This window comes from Periplaneta americana, chromosome 11 (genome assembly GCF_040183065.1).
Source record: "Periplaneta americana isolate PAMFEO1 chromosome 11, P.americana_PAMFEO1_priV1, whole genome shotgun sequence".
Classification (NCBI taxonomy): Eukaryota; Metazoa; Arthropoda; class Insecta; order Blattodea; family Blattidae; genus Periplaneta; species Periplaneta americana.
Genome location: NC_091127.1, coordinates 64,318,299 through 64,341,714, shown reverse-complemented (window position 1 = coordinate 64,341,714; position 23,416 = coordinate 64,318,299). Strand labels below are relative to the sequence as shown.

General features: G+C 37.1%; 1 protein-coding gene across 3 annotated transcripts in view; it reads left to right on the top strand.

Moving 5' to 3' along the window:
• The first annotated feature begins 1,391 nt into the window (after nt 1-1,391).
• The window catches only part of LOC138709061 (uncharacterized), a 39,400-nt gene continuing 17,375 nt past the window's right edge, over nt 1,392-23,416 (top strand). For all 3 annotated transcript variants that reach the window (XM_069839564.1, XM_069839563.1, XM_069839562.1), the window contains exons 1-6: nt 1,392-1,531; nt 1,669-1,826; nt 5,843-5,993; nt 9,653-10,327; nt 12,398-12,535; nt 14,876-15,025. In XM_069839564.1, coding sequence (XP_069695665.1) covers nt 1,456-1,531; nt 1,669-1,826; nt 5,843-5,993; nt 9,653-10,327; nt 12,398-12,535; nt 14,876-15,025 — 1,348 coding nt within the window. In that variant the 5' untranslated portion in view covers nt 1,392-1,455. The remainder of the gene's footprint in view (nt 1,532-1,668; nt 1,827-5,842; nt 5,994-9,652; nt 10,328-12,397; nt 12,536-14,875; nt 15,026-23,416) is intronic.

Below are 23,416 nucleotides of genomic sequence, written 5' to 3'. Positions count from 1 at the left end.
AAGATGAGTTGGCAAAATTGACTATGGAAGCCCTAAAAGTAGTGGAAGATATTGGATTTAAAGTAATTAGAATTGTGACGGATAACTGCCAATTTTCGAATATAACTTAGCTGAACAAACTTCAAATAACACTGTAATATGCTTGGCATATTTATAATATTCGTACTCAATCAGTAATGCACAATTAATCGAACTATTTTCACGATACACAATGCTTTGTAATGGTACTATTCATCATTTCCTAGGGCAGCGAGGCGAACCTAGCGGCAGAAATTGTCATGACTCACTGAGACCTACTCTCCATCGTGCTATGCGCCAGCTTGTGTAATCTCGTAAGCAACGATTTTTAGTGACAAATTTAAGTTCCCCCCCCCTCTGATGAGAATCACTTCGAAGTGCAAGGACAGAGAGTTCAGTATGTGCGCCGAGAGGACAATGGGTCTGTAACTTCAACACATTTGCAGCAGACTGTAAAACACCCTATAAAGATGTTTTGGGATGTTTCACCTATGAAGGGTCCGGACCTTTAATTCCTGTTGAAGGCATGATGAAAAGTGACCAGTACATTGGAGTACCGTACTGGAGAGAGCTGTTTGTGGATTACAGAAAAAGGTTTCCGGATGGTGGCGGAATTTTTCAGCAAGATTTATCTCCTTGCCACACACCAAAGAATGTGATGAAATTCTTCAGTGATAACAATGTTCGTGTGCTTGAATGTTCAGGAAACTCTCCTGACATTAATCCCATAGAAAAATATGTTGGCTATTTGCAAAAAGAGACTTGCACACTTTGACTGTTCCACAAAACAACTCATGATAGCATCTTTAATTCGAGTGAAGTTTCATGATGATGAGCTTAAAATATGTGTTCCAAGCTTCTAGAGTCAATGCCAAATCGTGTAATGGAACTTATAAAGCAGAAATGAGAAGATTCTAAACTATTAAGAAAGGACGATCGAAAGTAATGAAACAATTTATATTTTGTGTATTAGGTTATACATAGAGTATATTAAATTTCTAGTGTACATTTTTCACAAACTTAATAAACAAAGGTGCCTTCTGTAATGTTGTATATTATAATTTTCACCTAATTTAATTTGTTGTATTTAGCATTGAACCTTTTTTTTTTTAGTTACCGGTATTGGAATATTTGTCAAAAATACAACATAACTCTAATGTCTTTACTTGTAAAACATCTTTCCTTAGTTAAATAAAGTCATATTTTTTATAGTTATGTAATTTAATTTCCAAAAGCTTTAAGGAAACATCTTTTACGAATAAAATGAGTATTTCAGTGATCAAAACATTATCAATGATATTTATGGAGTATTTACGAATTTGCTGCACTCTAGTGGCTACTACTAAATCAAAATTTTCTTTCGGGGAATGAAGTACCGCCATTATAGCTCATGAAGGCTGCTGGTTTTTGTGTAGTGTCTGTGTGTTGAGGTGTGTAATGGAAAATAAAGTTCCAATGACAGGTGTCAGAACTTATTACATTGTATTAGGATTACTCACTTATGTGTGCAATGGTAAGTAACAGAAATATACTGTAACACGATTTGATGTATTTAACAATATACTTTGGATGTTATGATGACTTGAAATGGTATACAATCTTGTTATTAAGGTGTGAATGGTTATGAGTCATTGTTTCCTTTATTTTCAGGGGAAAGTTATTTTGTGACACTTTCCCATAATGGACCAGTAGTTTTGGGTGCTAATATCACATTTAAGGCAGAATTGTTCTCTTCATATGGAACTTCACCAACAGGAACATTTCGTTTTCGTTGGAGAGACAATGCATTGCCACCACACTATAGTGAGGTTAGTTTACCGAATGTTTTTTTTATTTATCATACTGTAGTATGATTATTATAGATCTAGTTATCAGTGTGATTTATTTTTCTTCATGTAGGCCTATTGAAGGTCTTTGTGGTAAGAACCTAGTGAATATTCTAATAGGTGCTAAAAGATCTAGTAGGCCTAGCCTATATTTATTTGTAATAAACCTTATCTCATTTGACTTGTTTGTATTATATTCTGTGGTGGTTAAATTTTAAAGTATTTATTTCTTAAATGAGTGCTATAAAATAATTCTTATGAAGAGATATGTTAATGATTTAGGCCTATAAAGGTATTTTTTTTTTCTCCAGAAATATAAGAAAATGATTATTGTGTCGATAAAATGCAAATGAACTGATTAATATTGCATTTTCAAATTTATGACCTACAGAGCCATCTTTTTAACCGGGCTCGTTTTCAGCGATGCCTTGGCTGTACGCACACGCTATTCGCCTGCTTACACTCCAGTTTTTGTGCTATCAGTGGCTGGTGGACCGAACCAACGCACACACATTTTTATGCATTGAGATAAATCGGATAGTTGGACAGGGCTAACTTGTTTAGTCAGCTGTCCGAAGTCAGGTCAGAACCCCATAAGTGACACCAACAAGGCATCACTCACGAGGCAACTAGGCCAGGAGATAATGGGTAGGGTGACCAGTTCCTTTTCCCCTCCATTGCATACATCGCTGACTAGTTACATAAGACACTAATCAGACTTCAGTTGTAGGGCTAACTTAATAGGCCCACCATTATTTTGCAAATTAAAATTGTGAATGTGTCTAATTTTGTTGTCCGTAAAGATGCTGTTGAAGTTGTTGTTCTTGTACTTAGAGACAGATGTTGTAGCTTAATAACTAATTTTCATTTATAGTTGCAATTCTGCTTCTGAAATGTTGGCTATTTCTTTTCGTATGTTATTTTCAGTTCATGGAGGGGGGGGGGAAGGGGAGAGAGAGGGAGAAGGATAAATTCACTTTTGGGGTCTCGCATAATGCGGGTAGATGGCAGAACTGTGACCCTTTGTCAAATTATACACCACTTAGGGGGCCATGCTGTATATGATGTGTACCTATCTGTAGAGAGTTAATGTCATGTACTAGGGTGAATGTGTGTTCGTGTAAGTGTAGTGTAGGGAATGGATGAGGAAGGAAGAAGGGGGAACTTGATGCTGGCATGTAGTCTACTCTTGTTGAATAGCACCAAGGGGGCTGCCAGTGTCCACTGCTATGTAGTTAATGGTTAGCCTTTTTGACCATGAAACTAGCTGGCCCGGGTTCAAATCCTAGTTGGAGTTTTTCTGAGGTTTTCTTCAACTACTCAAAGCAAAATTGCTGGGTGACTTTCGGCATTGGACCGCGAACTCATTTCGCCTTCATTAGTATCATTCCACTAATCATCTTAACAGTTAGGCCTACAGGTTGACTGGGTGGACATGGCGGACGTGGTTCCAGAATCTGCCTACAGATGGCATCTATCTGTGGGAGCTGCACATATCCAGAGAAGCTGCAGGGGCTTTAATAAGCGGACTGCGGGTGACCGGGTGAGTGTAGCTCCCTTGGATAGATGACGCCTTGGTGAGTCATAGAATCAGTGGCGGCATGTTTTTCTGGTTGAAGATGCAGCAGATTCAGACACATGAATTATGAACAGATGCCATCGAACTGAGGAGGCCGCAGAATAACATCACAGGCAGGCGGAGAAACAGGTCTCCAGTCAGAACTGGATGCTGTGGCTGTATCGATAAGATGACACCATGCAGTGAGTCATGTGCTTGAAGAAGCAATTCTAATGGACTTCAACATACGGAGGTTGCACAATAAACCTAAGGCTACAGTGCTTGCCTGCGGGCCCTCCTTCGAAGAAAAAAAGGGGGGGGGCCGCCAGGCTTACGTCCCCATCCAAAGGACGAATCACTATTAACAGTAACATAGGCCTATGCCTTCTCTTCATATGCACTGTGGAGAGATTTGGAATTTTTAGGGATTTAACGCAGGTATATTGGTGTACAATCTAGTGATTAGAAGTTATGCACCACCACCTCTCCTATAATCGTCCAACTTTCATACCATAATGTCCTGCATAGAACCGAGTGTCATGTTGCTGCGCATCAAGTTGAGGGAGTTGAGTAGACGGAGTCAGTTTAGCTGTGTCTCTGCTCGTAGGTATATAGTGTGCGTGCAAGTCCATTTTACACATAGTGAAACGAGTCAACCTTCTGTTTCTGGGCGTTCTTTAAAAAGTGATGTGCATATGATTGTTTATAATGTTGCGCAGTACCTAAAATCGAAGGATAAGAAATTTAAATTAAAGTATAATATCGTGCAGTGCACTAACACTAGGCTACATTCCAATTAAGTAATATTTTAAAAAACTATAATCTTAATATATCAATGAAGAAAACTAAAGTTTTAGCTTTTAAAGGTCAGATGCCAAAATTATTTTGGATGGGAAAACTATTGAACAAGTGAATAGCTTCAAGTATCTAGGCTGTGATAGCATATTTTGTGTTTTAAGAAAGAAGACCTCTTTAATAAGCTTAGTGAATTTAACTTTATATGTGGCACAGTTAAGAGATTACTAAAATACACTAGAAGAGAAATTAGGCTAAATTAAAGTCAGCAAGGTAATGGCCGTCCCTATGTTGCTGTATGGCTGAGAGTTTTGGACTCTTAACAAAAAGAAAAAAAGGAGGAGAAAATCATAGAGGCAGCTGAAATGAGGTTTTTAAGAATTGTGGCTGGTTGCACACTTTTGGATAAAAGGAAAAGTGAAGATATCAGAAATGAATTAAATATTTATAAACTAATGGATAAAATAGAGCAATATACGAACAATTGCAGGGAGCATGTTCAGAGAATGGAAGCAGGCCGAATACCAAAAATTATTTTGGATTATAACCCTAGAGGTGGAAGAGGTGTCGGTAGGGTGAGGAAGAGATGGAGCCAAAACTTCAATTAAAAACTATGATACCAGAATGAGCCTTAATGGCTTAACCCAGTGGTTCCCAACTTTTTTTGACTGACGACACACTTCACTGAATGCCCACAATATCGCGACACACTTGTTTTTATTAATAATAATAATAATAATAATAATAATAATAATAATAATAATAATAATAATAATAATAATAATAACAACCATGCTTCTCTTCTGGAGAAAGGGTAGTGGAACTCTGTGTAGAGTATTTTAAAACGAATGGGGAGATGTATTTTTAGTTTATTCGGCACCATCGACTGATTTGACAAAATATATCCGTATGTAAGACACTTGGGATTTTGCTTATATTCATCTCCATGCCACATAAAACCATATTGCAAGTATTCGTTACTATATTTACGAAACGCGGGTGTTTTTGTGAACTCTGAAGGGAATTTTGGCTTACATCATGATTTGAATTAGCACTGCTGTCATCTAACCCAGAACTTGATTCAAATTGTCTTTTTCAAATAAAAAATTTGTCCATGATAAAATCTAAATAAAGCACTTTTGACAAAATAGTCGCATTATCACCTGCTCACATGTATATAGGCCTATTGAAACTGACCAATATGTTCTGACAATTCTAAACTCTGTTTATTACTAAGTGGGAAGAGTAAACGAATTACTAACCATTGTTGCAGGTGTTCACTTTTATTCGAATTATCGCCAGGCAGGAAAATTAAACTGAGCATTGTTGCAGGTGTTCACTTTTATTCGAATTATCGTCAGGCAGGAAAAGTAAATTGAGCATTGTTGTAGGTGTTCACGTTTCATTGATAAAGTCTGTCTCAAAATAAAATGTTCTATATCAAAGACTTCTTTGTAAATAAAAAATGCGTTGCAAAGAGACTTCCTGAATGGCATAAAATTCATTTTTCAATTTCAAAATTTGGCAATGCACTCCATGGGACTGCGCAACACACCAGTGTCTCGCGACACACCGGTTGGGAACCATTGGCTTAACCTGTGAAATGTTGATGATTTAATATAGTATGTTTGTTTTGTACTTTCAGAGTGAAGGGGAACAAACTGTTGCATATTGGAATGTGTCATATCCTTCTTCAGAATATCCTCCAGGCCAGTATGAAGCTGAAGTCATAGTTGACAAATCTACAATCTTCTTTTGGCCTATAAGCAGTCAGAGAATTAATTTCAATATTACAGGTATACAAATTCTATATTTATTTGAAACATTCATAAGTTATGTATTTGTATTTTTTATATAGCCTACAGAATATATCTTACCCATAGTTGCCAATTCTATGCACTCTTCTCATCCAGATGTAAATCCTTTCTTATCTTCATCTGTACATTTCATGTGTGTCTGGGTCTGTCCCTCTTTTTCCTTCCAGATTGTATCTGTTTGTGTCCTTTTTTTGGGCCAACAACTGTCGTCCATATGAATCAGGTTAAACCATTTCAGATTTCTCTTTCTCGTTCCTCTCAGTCACATCGTCTTCAGCATTCATCATCTATCTAACAACCTCATTTAATATTCTTCCCATTTTAGAGATTATCACTCTTCTGTGTAAAGCTGCATATCCACCAAGCACTCAGATAAAACCCTGGACGTTTGGGCGCGAGTTCGATCCCTGCTTAGGCTGATTACCTGGTTGGGTTTTTTCCGTGGTTTTCCCCAACTGTAAGGTGAATGCCAGGTAATCTATGGCGAATCCTCGGCCTCATCTCGCCAAATACCATCTCGCTATCACCAATCTCATCGACGCTAAATAACCTCGTAGTTGATACAGCATCATTAAATAACCAACTAAAAAAAAAAATATAAAATATAAATCACTGGGCAACGCTACTACTGTTGCATGGCACCACTGCCTGCACCCATCCATGAATCAATTATGCATTGAGGAATAGGAGGGACATAGATGGAAAACTGTTATGTTGTCTTGTGATAATAAAAAAAATAATTAATTTAACCAAAACTCAGTAAAAAGCCACTCAGCCATTCCATGCTAAACTGAGCCTGGACATTATTTTTTAAAGTTTAGTATTTCTTTCTGGAGACTAATAATAATAAACCCTTATTATTTATATTTTACAGTAGAAATAAGTTCAACAACTTAGTTTACTGTATCTGTGTATATTTTATGAACAAATGTGAAGTGTGCACATGCTGAACTTCAGTGTGAAAAATGATCTATGTTGAGTGTCCTTGAATTATTCCTTCTTTTCATCAATCAGCTGATTTGGTGTCATCTTAAGGTACGGTCACACGTCGCTACTTTTGCAGCGACACAGTACAAAAACTGCGCAACTCTTGTACTGCGATGTGTGAACAACGGTGCAACCCGAAAATAGTGGCTGCCGAACTTGCTGCTTGCTACTTTTTCATGCTGCGCACAGCTTAAAAGTAGCAACGTGTGAACAGGGTTCTCAGGGTTGCAGCCGCAGCATTTTTGATATCGGTTTTGTTGAAACTTTTGCTGCAGTTGCAACCATTGTTGCCACCTGTATGTGCCAATGATACTTTTGTTGTATGGATGTATTTTAATGTTAGATGTGATGAAAATAAATTATTCGTAACAGTTATTAAATGCCCAACACAGTCTGAGCATATTTGCTGACGATATAATTCACTTTTTTAATTTTCTATAGCGTAGTTTTAAACAGGAGGGTTGCCAACATTGATTACGTGAATATGCTGTTGGTTATCATTTAAGTATATGGGCGTTTTAATAGCGTTATAGTAAAAATAATGCCAATTTCTGATTACTAGTTGGGACAGAAAAGCAAATAATAGATAAGTAAGCTTTCGCATGAGTTTATTAATAATGCGAACGTAACCACAAAATATATATTGAGGAGTCAACACGGAGATGAAAACTGCAGCATGATTGCGGCTGCAAAATTAGCACCTTGTGTGTGAACAGACTCACAACCTCCAGTTGCAACTTTTGCTGCACTCGGGTTGCGCAGCACGAAAAGTAGCGTGCAGCACGCTACTTTTAGCTTACATGTGAACATGACACGCAACTTTTGCAGCTGCAGTACAAAAGTTGCGCAGCAAAAGTAGCTACATGTGACCGTACCTTTTAAAACCGATATCAAAAATGCTGCGGCTTAAACCCTGAGAACCCCGTTCACACGTCACTACTTTTAAGCTGTGCGCAGCATGAAAAAGTAGCGGGCAGCAGGTTCAGCAGCCGCTACTTTTCGGGTTACACTGTTGTTCATACGTCGTAGTACGAGAGTTGCGCAGTTTTTTGTGCTGCATCGCTGCAAAAGTAGCGACGTGTGACCATACCTTTATATACAGCAGTAGTTTTCTTTCTCATTTTAGAAATTCATTCTAAAAGCAGGTGAGGTAGATAACGAGTTTTAATTACATTAATGATAACAGTTGTGCGTGTCACACCCATCTCAAAAATTACTCTGAAGTTTATTTTATTTATTAATAATAAGCTATAAAAGAAATAAAAGTTCACAGAAATAAGGTTGAGTCATTAGTCAATACAATCTGAATATTACTTTTGCTTGATTCAGAATTAAGATATAGTAATGCTCTGGTTAATGTCTGTCACACCCGTCGTACAGAATATGACTGAGGTTATTAAACTTTATTTACTATTACCTATGGGAAAGTGAATTCAATTCAATTCAGTTGAATTTTATGGAAGACTTCTGTGGTTATGTGTTCATGTCATATAGGCTCATTTTCACAAATAAGGATAGTTTTAAAAAAAATATGAATGAATTTTGTTCTTGCTCCAAAACATAAAACATTTCAAATGCTTTTATTCTTATTATTATTCTTCGCATATGAATACAGAAAAGTGGAGAACATCAAAACAAAACTGGAGAAAGAAACTGGTCTTTCGACGATCTTCATCAATTGCCCGTTTGATTTTGGTAATGTTTTCGTCATTTCTTTCTGTCGAAGGATGCCCTGAGTGTGGCATGTCTTCAGTTTACATGTTGCCAGATTTGAAACGGGAAAACCACTTGTAGACCTGTGATTTCCCCAAAGCATCATCATTAAAGGCTTGCCGAAGCATCCCAATGATCTCAGCTGCAGTTTTCCTAACAGAAAACAAAATTTTACACACTCTTTGTTCCTTGTGGTCGGACATCTCACTAATAGCTAAACGGTTGAAACAGGAACGCAAACAACACAGCACCACAAACAAACCACTTAACTCAGACTGACGCCAGCTCACTAACGGTCGCGGGAGACCCCAAACTAGCTTCACCACTCGAACTACAAAGCATGCGCACGCAACAATTCGGTTCCGGTTACTTTTGGGTCCACCCTCATATAACAAGAACTCCTAGCCCACACAATGTGACTCACCACATGGGTGCTAGCTGACTACTTCTCTCTGGGTAGAGTACCCAATAGGAAAACATAAATACATTAGTGAACCCCTAGCAGTTAACCTCAATACCCGGAAGAATCGAGAGTCAATCTGCTGCGCTCTAGCGAGAGAAAATTTCAAGTGTAATACTCAAACCTCGGTAGCATAGGAAGCAAAAGCAACTGCCCTCTATTGTGAAAAAGAAAAGAAATAAATTAAATAAAATTAAAAAATAAAATAAAAGGGAAAGGCAGGAATAAGGGTAAGATAAGGGAAAAGAAATAGGAAAAATTCGAGGAAAAATCGTGGTGTGCAGAATAAACGTCATACTGTATAAAAGTTACTTTAGAAGTAGTAATGGTATGAAAATCTTTGGAGAAGATGGGATGATGTCAATGTAGCATCAGTGTAATTTGTAAGGTATCACAAATAGGAGGTTTGTATTGTAGTTAAATGTAAATCATTTTTCAATGGCTCATGTACAAATTATATGCTCTTAATTTTTTCCAGCTCTTCTAAATGGAAAGATGTCACTCACACAATCAGGTCGTGTCAGAGAAAATGAGTTTGTGTCCAGCAAAGCTCAAGTAACACATCGTGTTGATTTGATTGGACCAGATTTTGACTTTCTCACCCAGAAAGCAACAAGCATCTTAACCTACTGGTTTGTAGACTGTGTCTACTATGGAGTTAGTCCTGGCTATGTATTTAACTTCAACTACACACAGCCTGGGAAGATGCATATTGTGGAAGCACTTTTAGTGGCATCATTTGAGCCTCCAACAACAACCACCACCAGCACAACCACTTCTACAACCACAACTACTACTACAACAACTCCAACCCCTCCTACTACTGTGGCTCCTAATGCCACTACTGGAACTACATCCAAAACTACAACAACTACAACTACTACATCTACTACCACTTCTGCTCCTACAACAACTGCAGCTCCTAAAAATATGTCTTTTCAAATTAATTCCAATGAGATCAGTGATGCAATGCGAATGTTTCCAGTTCAGAATTCTACTATCATACCAACATTAGCATCTGCATTGAACATGTCCAATGTTACACTGAATAACAGCACGTTCTTCATGCCATATATTTGTCTCAATTCATCTACGATACCTGCAGATCCAAACAAAACTTACGGCTATTTCCACAGAAAACTAGTCGTAAAAGGTAAGTTATTATATGTGCATTTGTAACTTCATAAAATTTATAATTTTTAACTTGATTTTGAAGTCTATTATAACAGGCTATTACCTCTCACATTTTGCTTGTTTTGAAATGTTTAGTTCAGATGTGTAATGCTATTACTGTTTGAATCACGAGAAAAAGAACAAGCTTTCTATTTTTACTCATTGGAAACCAGGGATGGATCCAGGATTTGAAATTAGTAGAATAGTAATATAAATATAAGCTTGATTTCGCTTTGTTTTCAAGTTACAGTCAGCAACTGTGGGCATATCTCTATAGGAAGTGCTCATTATAACTCATGGACCTGCTTTCAAGCCTGAGAACACATCACAGAACTCATTTGCTCGAGGATGTCAAATATGTATCTGTTGTATTCATTGGCAGAGCATTTGAATGTTATCAGTCCAGTGTGTGTGGAATTAAAATCACATGCAGGATTTTTATTACCTTTCGAAAGGTTCTGCTGTTTGGCAGACAATAGTTGAAGCATCGGCTGGAACAACGTTATAAGTTACATTTGGTAAAATTTACAGGAGCTGCAAAAATGTGTACGTGTACAACGTTGTTCTTATGAGGGTAGCAAACTTTTGAGTGGACAAATTCCACGTACTGCATTGATGGACAGTTGCAAACCAAGGAGTATAGCAAAGTAACATGACATACAACATTATTAAGTACACGGAAACACGCCGAATGAAAATTTTGTAACTTACAACGTTGTTCCGGCCGATGCTTCAGTTAAAGAATTTTTCTAATTGTTTAACAGTCTACAGCTGTGGAGTAATGGTTAGCATGTCTGACAGTGATTCAAGCAGACCTGGGTTCAAATTCTGGTTGGGACAAGTTGCTGGTTGGAGTTTTTCCGAAGTTTTCTCCCCTCAACCACTAAGAGCAGAATTTCTGGCAAACTTTCGCCTTTGGACCTCAGGCTCATTTTGCATTCATTCATTTCAACTTCATCTATCAAGTCGACTGTGAGATCTAGCAGATGTGGTGTCGTGATTCTTTTATAGATGTCATATGTCTGGGGGAGCTATATAGATTCCAGGGAGGCATAGATGCTTTTACAGTGGACTATGGCAGACCAAGGAGCCACCCAGTCTGTATAGCTCCCTTGGACAGATGGCACCATGGTGAATCACGATGTCTATGGTGCTGTGATCTTCAGGTCAGGAGGTTGCGGTGTATCAACAGGGAGACTCTATCAGACCTGGGTGCCATAGCTGAATCAATAAGATGGCACTGTGCAGTGAATCACATACTCACAGGAATGCAGTCCTAAGGACTTCAATAATCATCCCACAATAAGGAGGTCGGCACAATAGATCTCAGGCTGCAGTGCAAGTCTTCGGGCGCTCCTCAGAAAGAGGGAAAGAAAACTGCTTAGTATTTGAAAAATGTGTATGAGACGTCACATATTTTTCACCTCTGCAATTGAGTGTCTTCATTATTGCAACATAGCTATCAGTAGCAAGTTTCAAATGTAATTTTCATATGAAGAGAATTAACACAAAAGTACGTAATTCAAAGAACACTAAAAGATCTTCTATAATAAGCCATCCACATTGTCCTCTATAAGATGATGAAGTAACGAATATTTTCATAAGCATTTGAATGAAACAAGCTCTTGTAACTCTGATTATGCAAAGAATTATAAGAACACAAAATTATGTGTAACTTGAAAATTAGGCAAATCTGACCTATATTTGTATGAACTTTTTATAATTTTTACATGCTGAATGCATCCTTGTTGGAGACAAGTGTTACTTGCAAATGAGGTAATATGTTTAGAATTGTATTTTTAAATTTATAATATACAAAATTGTTAGTTGGTATGCTGGAGGGAAATAGATCTTTGGTGAGGCCGCGACGTAGATGGGAGGATAATATTAAAATGGCTTTGAGGGAGTTGAGACATGATGGTAGGGACTGGATTAATCTTGCTTAGGATAGGGACCGATGGTGAGGGTGGCAATGAAACTCCAGGTTCTCTGAAAGCCATTTGTAAGTAATGTAAGTAAGTTTACTATACGAAATGCATTTCTTTTACAGCTCCAATCTCTAATGTTACAATAACAGGCACAAATTGGTTAAAACATGGAGATATGCTGGATCTCAAAGTGTCTTGTAATGGTTCTGCAGATATAGGTTACTGTATCCGTTTCTTTACTGGTTCATACAACGTAACAGGTAAGATCTGAATTCCATTTATCTGAAACTGAAACATTAGAAAATGCATTGTTTTCGTAGGTGGCAATTTTTCGATACTAATTTTCAATTCATAATACCTCATATTAAACCATTTAGAAAATTTGTTGACAGATTGCAATGCTAGCATGATATCTTTTTTATTCCTAATACAGTTTTGAACTGAACTCAAGGTATGATAAGTGAAAAGTCGAGTTGATGTTCCTTAGAATATATTAGCACTTATATTTACTTTGTTAATGCTGTATTCATTTGTTTTTCCATTAGTAACATTGATCATCGTTAATGTAATCATTCTAAAATGACAGAGCAATTAAATATTCTCTCAGTAAAGTGTCGGATTTGTGCTATTGAATTCTGTTTTTGCATGGGATAAGAGACTTAGAAACTCAGAAATTCATCTTATTAATAAGACCTGTAGTGAAAATGCACTCAAAAGATCAGCACTTCTAAAATTTTGGAAGTATTAAAACAGTAAGAAAATGAATGCCAACTAAAAGCCGTGTTCCAGTAATTGCAGACAGATATTTGGACATAGCACAAGAGTTACCGATTGAAGATTGTCATATGAGAATTATCTATTGCCTTAGGAGTGTCAAGAAAGGTGGGGGATGCATCAGAGCTAAAGGGTATACGTCCAATTCTTGTAGCCATGATCAGGTGGAATGGGGAACATTGTATTCCGTAAAAGAAGTGGAATTGCTCCAGTTATAGGGTGACAATGTACACCTAAAAATTATAGTCCTTGCTGTTTCCAAGTAGTAAACACTCTAATACTTAAATAATTTCGAGAGAAAAATTGTTCTGGGGCCAGGTATTGAACCTGGGGCCTTTGGTTAAATGTACCAATGCTCTACCAACTGAGCTATCCGGGAACTCTTCCAGACACAGATGCAATTTTTCCCTCTATATCCACAGACCTCAAAGTGGGCTGACAACTGTCAAGCAACCTTGAGTACACATTAACTCTGTGGAACTTAAATTGTGGTTTTCTGTTAACTAACAGTGACGTGTATTATGCAAATCAAGCTTTCAGGTATAACTCCCTGTAAAGTTGATTTGAATAATTTCGAGGGAAAAATTGTTCCGGGGCTGGGTATTTAGCATTCCATTACTGACTTTTTTCATATAAACTGGACTGGACGGTGTGACTTTTGGTGTTCCAAATAAGTACTTTAGTACGATTCTTGGCATCTCTCAGTGCAGTCCCTACCCGGAGATCTGATTGAGGGACTATTTTACCTCCGGAGAATTTTACACTGACTTTTTTTTTATATAGACTACAAGGTGGTAGTAAATTACACTTCTTCTCATGCAGCCTGCCGCATCTGTGACTCAATACTAACACACTGTTCTTCTTTCCAAGTAGCCTGATTTCGATCCTTGGCCAGATCGTAATGGAATTATTGTGGTGGACAAAACAGCCGTTACAGAGGGTTTCCCTCTCTTATTCCACCAACACACTTTACCTCCCCCTCATTTCATCTGTCATCTGCAATAGTAAAAATAGGCTGGAGTGAAGTCTTGTGGATAATACAGGTTCCCAGTGCCTTTATAGGAAGAGCTTGAAGTTCCAGGCTTCTGGGGCTTATCAGGCCACTCATATGCGGATGAGACCTGAACCTATTGAGGGCTGAGGCAGGATGGCCTACCTGTCAGCATTGGCTGATAAAGAAGGGTTTGGAGCTCAGGGCCCCTGGGACTTTTCAGGCTATTCGTCTGCAAAATGGAATCTGGCTTTATCAGGAGCTAAGGCAGGATGGCCCTCTTGTTAGCATCGGATTCACGAATGTTACCCAGGCCACCTGCTGGGCTTGGACATTAATCACATATATAGGATGCATTATAGGCCAAAGCATGCCTAAGTGTACAGACGCATCCCGTGTGTAGTCTTCATAAAGCTAAACCAAGCCTCACACTGCCTAGTATCATTTTGCATAGGGCTATTTAGTGGTGAAAACTGTGAATTTGTAGTCTGAAGATGACATTTCTTGTTCCTTTTTTTCTGCTTCATCCAGTCATGAATGATCATAGCATCTGTTTTATTGAATTCGAGACAGATTGTTTCCATCTTTGCTCATTTATTTTTATTTTCGATAGCATTGAAAGTCCTTAGTATGGCTTCCTTCAAAAAGAAGTCGAAGTCGCGATTTCGTGTTTTAGTTTTGCAGGTCTTCTCAGATATGGAATTGCAGAAGCTCGTAGTTACATCTAGTGGCATTAAAAGCAGCTGATCATATTGCATTGTCCTGTGTATTCGACATATGTACATTAATTGCATAATGTTTAGTATTATTTATTTTTTTGTTTGTACTTTTTCAGGAAATGAGACATGTCCAACTTTAATAAGCACAGACTGCCAGTTTTCTGTGATACACTACTTTCGTGAACCATCAATGTATACGCTCTTAATTATTATTAGAAATGATGTGTCTAAGGTTGTTAATAAAGTTGGAATCAATGTCTATGAAGGTAAGTGTGTTATGTATTTGTCTTTGATTGTTGCAGTTAAGAGTTTAATACACGCATGTTTAGCCTCTTGAATCCTGAGACATTTGTTGTTTTATTTTTAAAGTTCAATATAATTCTACACTTCAAAAAAAAAAAAAGTCACTTACATGAAGAACTATGCTGAAAAATGCAGGTTACAGTTAGGACACAAATGCAGATATATTATACTATACTTCGGTCTTTGCACATACATCTTAAGTCATAATCATGTATGAAGTATGGTATAGTATATGAGGCCCTATTCTGCTACCAATTTGTGCCATTTGTCAGATGTTAGAGGCATTGAGTTTAGGGGTGGGCACAGTGGAATAGCGATCAAATAACAAATGCAAGTTTATAACAAACAGTGTGATTGACGAAGCGATAGATAAACAATACACGAATGAATTGATGTGATGCGAGGCGCATCCAGAAAGTAAGTTTCCCGATTTTTTCCCCTTGAAAGTAAACTTAATTAGCCGTGTCAATTGCGCATGCATAACAGATCTATGACATATCAATCATATGCCAGCCGGACAGGTCCCGCCTGGTGCCAGTAGCGTGGCAGCAGTGGTCTGAAATGGAAGCTCTTATTCCTTCTCCCGCCGCCTGCGAGTTTCGGTCGGTGATAAAGTTCTTTAATACACAAAGCATTGGGCCAGTTGAAATTCATCGGTAGCTCTGTCAGGTCTATGGGGCGAACATCATGAGTAAGCAGATGGTGCGTCGCTGTTGTAGGCAGTTTTCCGAAGGTCGTCAAAGTGTCCATGATGAAGAGCGCAGTGGGCAACCGTCCCTCATCAATGATGGTGTTGAGCTGGTGCGGCAGTGCATCATGGAGAACCGTCGCTTCACGATTACGGAGCTGAGCAGCCATTTTCCGCAGATATCGCGATCCTTGTTACATGAGATTGTCACTAAGCACCTGCTGTTCAAAAAAGTGTGTGCCAGGTGGGTGCCAAAAAACCTGACACCCGAACACAAAATGCGACGTTTAGGAGCAGCACTGACATTTCTGCAACGGTATCACGATGACGGCGACGAGTTCCTCGACAGGATCGTCATGGGCGATGATACTTGGATTTTGCACTTCATCCCGGAAACCAAGCCGCAGTCAATGCATTGGCGGCATAGTGGATCTCCGGTCAGGACGAAATTCAAACAGACACTGTCGGTACGGAAAGTGATGTGCACGGTGTTCTGGGACAGGAAGGGCATTCTGCTCATTGACTTCTTCCAAGAGGTGAAACAGTGAATGCTGACTGTTCTTGTGAAACACTGCGAAAATTGCGACGTGCCATTCAAAATAAGAGGCGTGGAATGTTTACTGCAGGTGTTGTGCTCCTCCATGACAATGCTCGTCCACATACGGCTTGGCGCACAGCAGCTGTTTTGACAGAATTTGGCTGGGAGTTATTTGATCATCCACCCTACAGCCCTGATCTTGCTCCTAGCGATTTTCACGTTTTCTTGCACCTCAAGAAATTCCTGTCCTCCGGTGAGCATTTTGGCAATGACGAAGAGCTGAAGACATCTGTCACACGCTAGTTCCATTCACAGGCAGCAGAGTTCTACGGCAGAGGGATACAAAAGTTGATCCCACAATATGACAAGTGTCCCAATTCTGATGTGGCTATGTTGAAAAATAGCTGAAACATTGCTGTACCTGTTACCAATAAATGTTTTCCTGAAAGTGTGTGTTCTTTTTTTAAAAAAAATAGGGAAACTTAATTTCTGGATGCGCCTCGTACATTAATGATGAAACTGAATAACAAGTACTGTAACAAAATTATAATCTAAGAATATGTGTTGCATTATCGTATTCATCAACCTCACACTATCTCAGTCATTCAATACTCAGAATACATAAGTACCATTTAACACCATACATGACTGAGCCCTATTCAACATGATCCACAATTGTATATTCGAGGTTATACATAACTCACAATTCGTGAGTCCCGTGTATACCAATACACTATTTCCTGAAGGGAACATTCTAGTATCAGAAAACAACACACACTCAACTGGTATGGCAAATATTATAGCTAAGCAGTTACAGTAATTTCAATTCACAATGACACATCTATACAATAAATACAATTCACTTGGTAAAAAAGAAAGAGAATTCAATATCCAATACAATGGCCAACACCTTCCTAGGACTTATGAATCCAAATATCTTGGAGTTATTTTCGATAGTAAGTTAACATGGAGCAACCATTTGAAATACATTTCTGAAAAAGCTCGTAAAAGATTCTCCCTTCTAAAAAGACTAGCAGGAAAGAAATGGGGATGCTCTAGGAATACTTTGAACACTACATACAAAATGTTTATACTGCCAGTGCTGACATACTGCGGAGAAATTTTAATTACTTCACCTTTCATAAACGAAATAGAATATGTTCAAAACCAAGCTCTCAGACTCATTACTGGTGGAATCAAAACAACTCCAATAGATTCTATGAGATTCCTCACTAATATTAACAGCATCAAAATGACAATAGAAGAAAAAGCACTGATTCAATATGAAAAACTTATTAGATTACCAGGAAACAATTGGCATTCATACATCCTCTCTGTAGATTGAAAACTCAAAAAAGTTTCATATCCATTGTTCAAGAATTAAAACAGAAAATCAATATCCCGAATTTAAAAGAAAACCTACAAATTAAACCAAACCCTTTAACTCTATTAAATATGGAATATAATCTAAATTTAACAGAAGAAATACTGAAATCAGAAGTAAACACTGAAATACTAAAACAATTGTCTTTAGAGACAATTAATATTAGATACCCTCCACAAAACTGGCTTCATTTATACACTGACGGATCCTTGATCTCCAGAGAACAAGGTGCCGGTGCAGGTGTTACGTGCTGTCTCTTCTCACTTTATAGATCTCTTGGGTATGGAACAACAAGTTTTGATGGAGAAATCATTGCAATAAGTGAAAGTCTCAGGAATCTTCTATACCACATCAATAAATTTAAAAATGCAGTTATATTGTCAGACTCCAAAGCAGCTATTCTATCAATAGTCTCTAAACACACACCTTCATCTCAAACAGCAGAAATAACTAAAATGCTCTCTCAATTAATATCACTCAATAAAGGAATTGTATTCCAATGGATACCATCCCATTGTGGAATCCTGGGAAACGAGAATGCGGATGCTTTAGCAAAGAAGGGCAGCACTGCTACTTACAGACCTGTTACTAAATCTACGTATTACTCTGTGAAAAGATTTATTAAATCTACATACTTAGACTTCAACAAACAAAATTTGATAACACAATCCCAAGGGAAAAAATGGAACTCTCTGCATCAAAATCCACAGTTAATTCCAGATTTACCACGAAAATCGTCTGTAGCTGCATTTAGATTGGCAACAGGCCATGATTGTTTGGCCAAACACCTGCATAGAATTGGAATATATCAGTCCCCTAACTGTCCATTGTGCAACTCAAACCAAGAAATGGATTCGGAACACCTCAAAATCTGTGCTTCAGTGGCTGGTCATGATAATATCTTTGAAAAATATTGGAGTGCAAGAGGTCAAATGACTTTATTGTCAAACGCCTGGCATTAGAAAACAACAACAATATAATACAAGAGAGAGAAAGGAGATCGCTAACACTGAAATCATTTAAGCCCTGTAATTAATTCAATCTTCAAAATGATAGACACAAGTAGAGATAGTAACTGATACGACTATTCATAACCATATTCTCGAGTCTTCTACGCAATTAACAAATCGACGTATAATACAATGCATCTGAATAACGTAATTAATTAACCTCCAAACCAATGAATACGATGAATAGCAGATGAAATTAACTCTACTAATCCTGACAACACTGGTTTGCTAAGTACACTAACAATGAAATAAACCATACGACAGACTTTCCAAGTATACTTATCCCCACAACACTGGTCTCCCTGAATGAATTTACAATCTTGTCTACCACAGCTGCTCCCTGAGTATACTTTCAATGACTAATGTACGATGCTGAGTTCCTGAGTATAGTCACGATCCTTACTGTGCAACACTGAATTCCTGCGTATGCTTATCGCAACGATGTTCCATGTACAACGACGAATTTCTGAGTATATTTTCAATCTCTTCGTAGCTACCAAGAAGGCTAGCTTTCCCTCTCTCTAATGTACCGCGTGATCCAGCCAGCCAATAGGAAAATTAACAGGAATTATGCATGTAAAGATGGCGCTGTCAGCAATAAGGCAGAATGCGAAGGCTGTCGGTGGTACAGCGGGCTAGTAGAATTGATTGAGACATCGAGCACGGCTCATATATTATACTCTCAGGAGGTTAGCAAGGCTGTGTAGTTGGTACACAAACGCCTTGATTCTTGATTCCTACTCCTCCAGATTTACATCGATAGAAAAGAGGACACAAAGCTTCAAAAAGGAGGATATTGTTCGAAAAAAGAGGACAGAAAATATGTACTTAGATTTAGGCTTAGGCTTACATTATACTATAAATTACGTCAATATCTATTTTTTTACAAAATATTTACAGTACAGACTTAGGCTTATATCATACTTAAAAGCATGTTAATATTACAAAATAATTAGGATAAAACTATCTCTGGCAGAACTTAGGAATGCACTTTTTAATAGTGATGGCCTAAACTAGCTCTTTTATGCAAACTAGTTTGTTTGTTTCTGCTTCTGAATGAGAATCATTCAAAGAGGAAGTTTTTTCGCCACATCATTCAAAAGAGGTGGTAGGTAGATTACAGCATGTGAAATGAATAGTAACTAGTTCGTTTTGGAAATGCTTCAGTTTATTTATCAATAGATGACATTACAATATCCTGCTGTTAGAGTTCCTTTATTATATAATAATCAAGAGTTGGTACACTGCAAACCCGCATTTATTATTTAAATATCCAGAAATTGGCGCATTCTAAGTAAACTAGTGGCTTGTGCAACAAATGCTGCAAACTAAGTCCATAAGAATCCAAATAAAAATTGTTCAGATTCACTTTCAATGAAGAATACCAGGCATTTTGAAAGTTATTTGCTTCCATAATAATAAAACACACTCTCTCTGAATGTTTCTTTTATGCCAAATACTTTTCCTTGAACCTATCCATCTTCAGTTCTTGAGTTTCAGTGCGAAAATGCAAGTAACAACGTCAGGACGATCAGTGAGTCTTTCATGTGGGAGTAATGCAGTAGCTATTTAAAGTCATTGCGGATTGTAGGTGAAAGTTAAGAAAATGTAAGGTTTGTCATGCTTTGAGCAAAAGACTTAGCATCTTTGTATAGCTGCTGCATGTTTCGTGAACTACCCTGAAATGTAGAGGGCAGAATAATTTTTTCCCCTACTAAGAGATCTTACTTGGCAGCGATCACAAATCTAATCCATTAAACCAAAGAAATATGAAATTAATTTTGATGTAATTTAAAGACGCAGCTAAAATAGGAAGCATGACTCAATTACTACCAAGGAAAATGAGAGAATCAGACATATAAATATCTATATCACACTGCCATTAAATATATGAAAAAGACCCACACCACTTGATTAATAACTATAAAAGTTGTTGTTGTTGTTTTCTAATGCCAGGCGTTTGAGAATAAAGTCATTTGACCTCTTGCACTCCAATATTTTTCAAAGATATTATCATGGTCAGCCACTGAAGCACAGATTTTGAGGTGTTCCGAATCCATTGTGAAAATGGCAAGCTGTAGCCGATTTAAGTGAACACCATATTTTAACGTTTTGGTGGCTACTTCATTCACACACAACCCCCAGAATGTCTGGAGGACCACACCTGCTGTTGGTCAACGGGTCCATTGGACCTAGCTGGGAGATCTTGTTGACCACCAGCTTTCCCTCCTTAAGCCAATGGAGGACGATTTTAGTGCCATAGCAGGTCAGCACTAGGAACAGAAAGTAGAAAGAGGAGGAAAGAAAGTGAAATGAACCCCTAGGCCTCGAATGCTCTAATGCCGTCGAGGTCGAAGAAAGTAAGAGTTCAGTCAGAGGACTGGATAGGAAAGGGTAAAGAGGGAATTAGGTATTGAATAGATGAAAATTATACCAAATTCGGTCACTAACTCATCAAGCTGACCAGTGCTAATTGATGAGTAGCCCCTCCCTTTAGTTCAGCTCGTAAAATTATGCTTACTAACAGCTGTACCACAGGAAGGTAGGGATGGGACATTAGGTATTTGTCCAGGTTGGTTCCTTAAGGCCTTCAATGGGAAGGATTAATGGCTCTCCCCCCTGTATTCGACAGATACCCTTTTGCAGCCATATAACTATAAAAGTATTTCATTTTTAATAACAATATTGTTACCTTACGTAAGTTTTATAGTTTTCAGTGACATATATATATAGCCGTTACTCAGTAAATTATAGATATGCGTCTGCTTATATATATATATATAAAACACCAGAAAGTTTCACTTTCATATCATCAATATAGCATTATGTGTATAATTGCAATAACTATAATATTTCATTTTAATTGTAATAATGTCATCAAACATTTTTAAGTTATGTAGTTCTTAATATCCAATACACAGCTGTACTCGGAAAACTACAGACCAGAGAATCAGATCTGTCAATTATTTTTATATGTTATCAAAAAATTACACAAATGAAGATCGACATATTGGCATTATGATGTGAAAGAATCTGAGCCATCTCAACTCTAAATATGGCAGCAATCCTGCAGGTCATGGTTTTCGTGTAATAACCTATTGTTTATTGTAGTGTGTGTTTTGTTTTATTCTGAAATGCTATTACAGTAGTTCTCAAAACTGACGAAAGGTGGATTTTGGAAAATAGGAAAATTATGTAGGAAAATTGACATTTCACTGAAAACTACTATTTTTCTGAAAAACTTTGGGTTCCAAGCTTCAAAATGTGGGGTCATTTATTAAAATTCGTTCAGCTGTTTTCCCGTAATTTTCATTACCAGTTCAAATTATATATATATATATATATATATATATATATATATATAGAGATATATATAATATATATATAGATAATATGTTAATGTCTTAGCAACGAAACGAATATACTTAGCATACACCAATTTCTGGATCATTATACAATCAATTCGGCTTGCATTATCTCAGCTCTTACCCAGTGTGTAAATAAAGGAACTGTACTTTCTGTGAGATGTGTAACTCACATGATAGATACAACAGTTAAGTACTTTATCTTGAGAAGGGAATTACAGGCAACTTACTTGATCGTAGAAAAAAATCATGTTATGTATGCCATTTAAAAATACAGCTGTATGAGCAACAGCAACCTCTGAAAGATCAGGACCGCACAATAAATGTTTCTTTAAAACTGGAACATGTTATGAATTATTATGAAATCTCTTTTCACTTATATTGCTATACCTTATGTAGACTTATTATACTTTTCATTTTAGATTTTCTGCTTCATGATGTAGATACAATATTCAGGGCTAGGGTGACCAGATATCCTCTTTTGTCCGGGGCCTGGGCAGATTTTTAAAAAATCAAGAAATATCCTTTTCGTAACTTGTTTATATGCCTGATATCTTTAAATTATCTGATTTAAGGCCTTTTTCAACTAATGTGCCTGTAGGTGGCAGCAGCATCGATAGAATATACTCTTTGCCAACAATATTTTATGTTGTATTATTGGCTAAGACCACACTGTACACGAGCCTGGCTCTTACGGTAGTGGCTAGAAACATTTTTGTTTTATAATTTTAATTTGTACTCACTATCTAGCTAGCTAGTTAAATAAATAAATAAGGTAAATAACTCTCTTTGCTCCTCTTTATTATGGTCATTGCTCACAGGTAGCTAGTAAATCGAGAGATTGAGGTGCGAATGTAAATCTAAATAGATATTTTCTGTCCTCTTTAATATATAATTTCCCTTGACTTTCATATGTAGCTAACTATTATTGTTGAGTTTTATCATAATTATTTTGTAATCAAGTAGATATTAATATATTTTTAAGTATGATATAAGCCTAAATCTTGCTGTAAATATTTTGTAATAAAATAGATATTGGCGTAAATTAAAGTATAATATAGTCTTTAGCTTAAATCTAAATACATATTTTTATCCTCTTTTTTCGAACAATGTCCTCATTTTTGAAGCTTTATGTCCTCTTTTTTATCGATGTGAATCTGGTCACCCTATTCAGGGCTATATAAAGAACCACTGGTATTACTTGTTCCATAAATATGCCAAAAGGTTGACAGTATTAAATATAAATATTAACACAAATCTAAGCAGAGAATTCAATTTATGAGTAAATATAATCCTAAGGTATTGCTTGTTGTCCACTTAAGGAAATAAGTATGAAAAGTGGTGACAGTACTCTTTTTCTATGTAAATT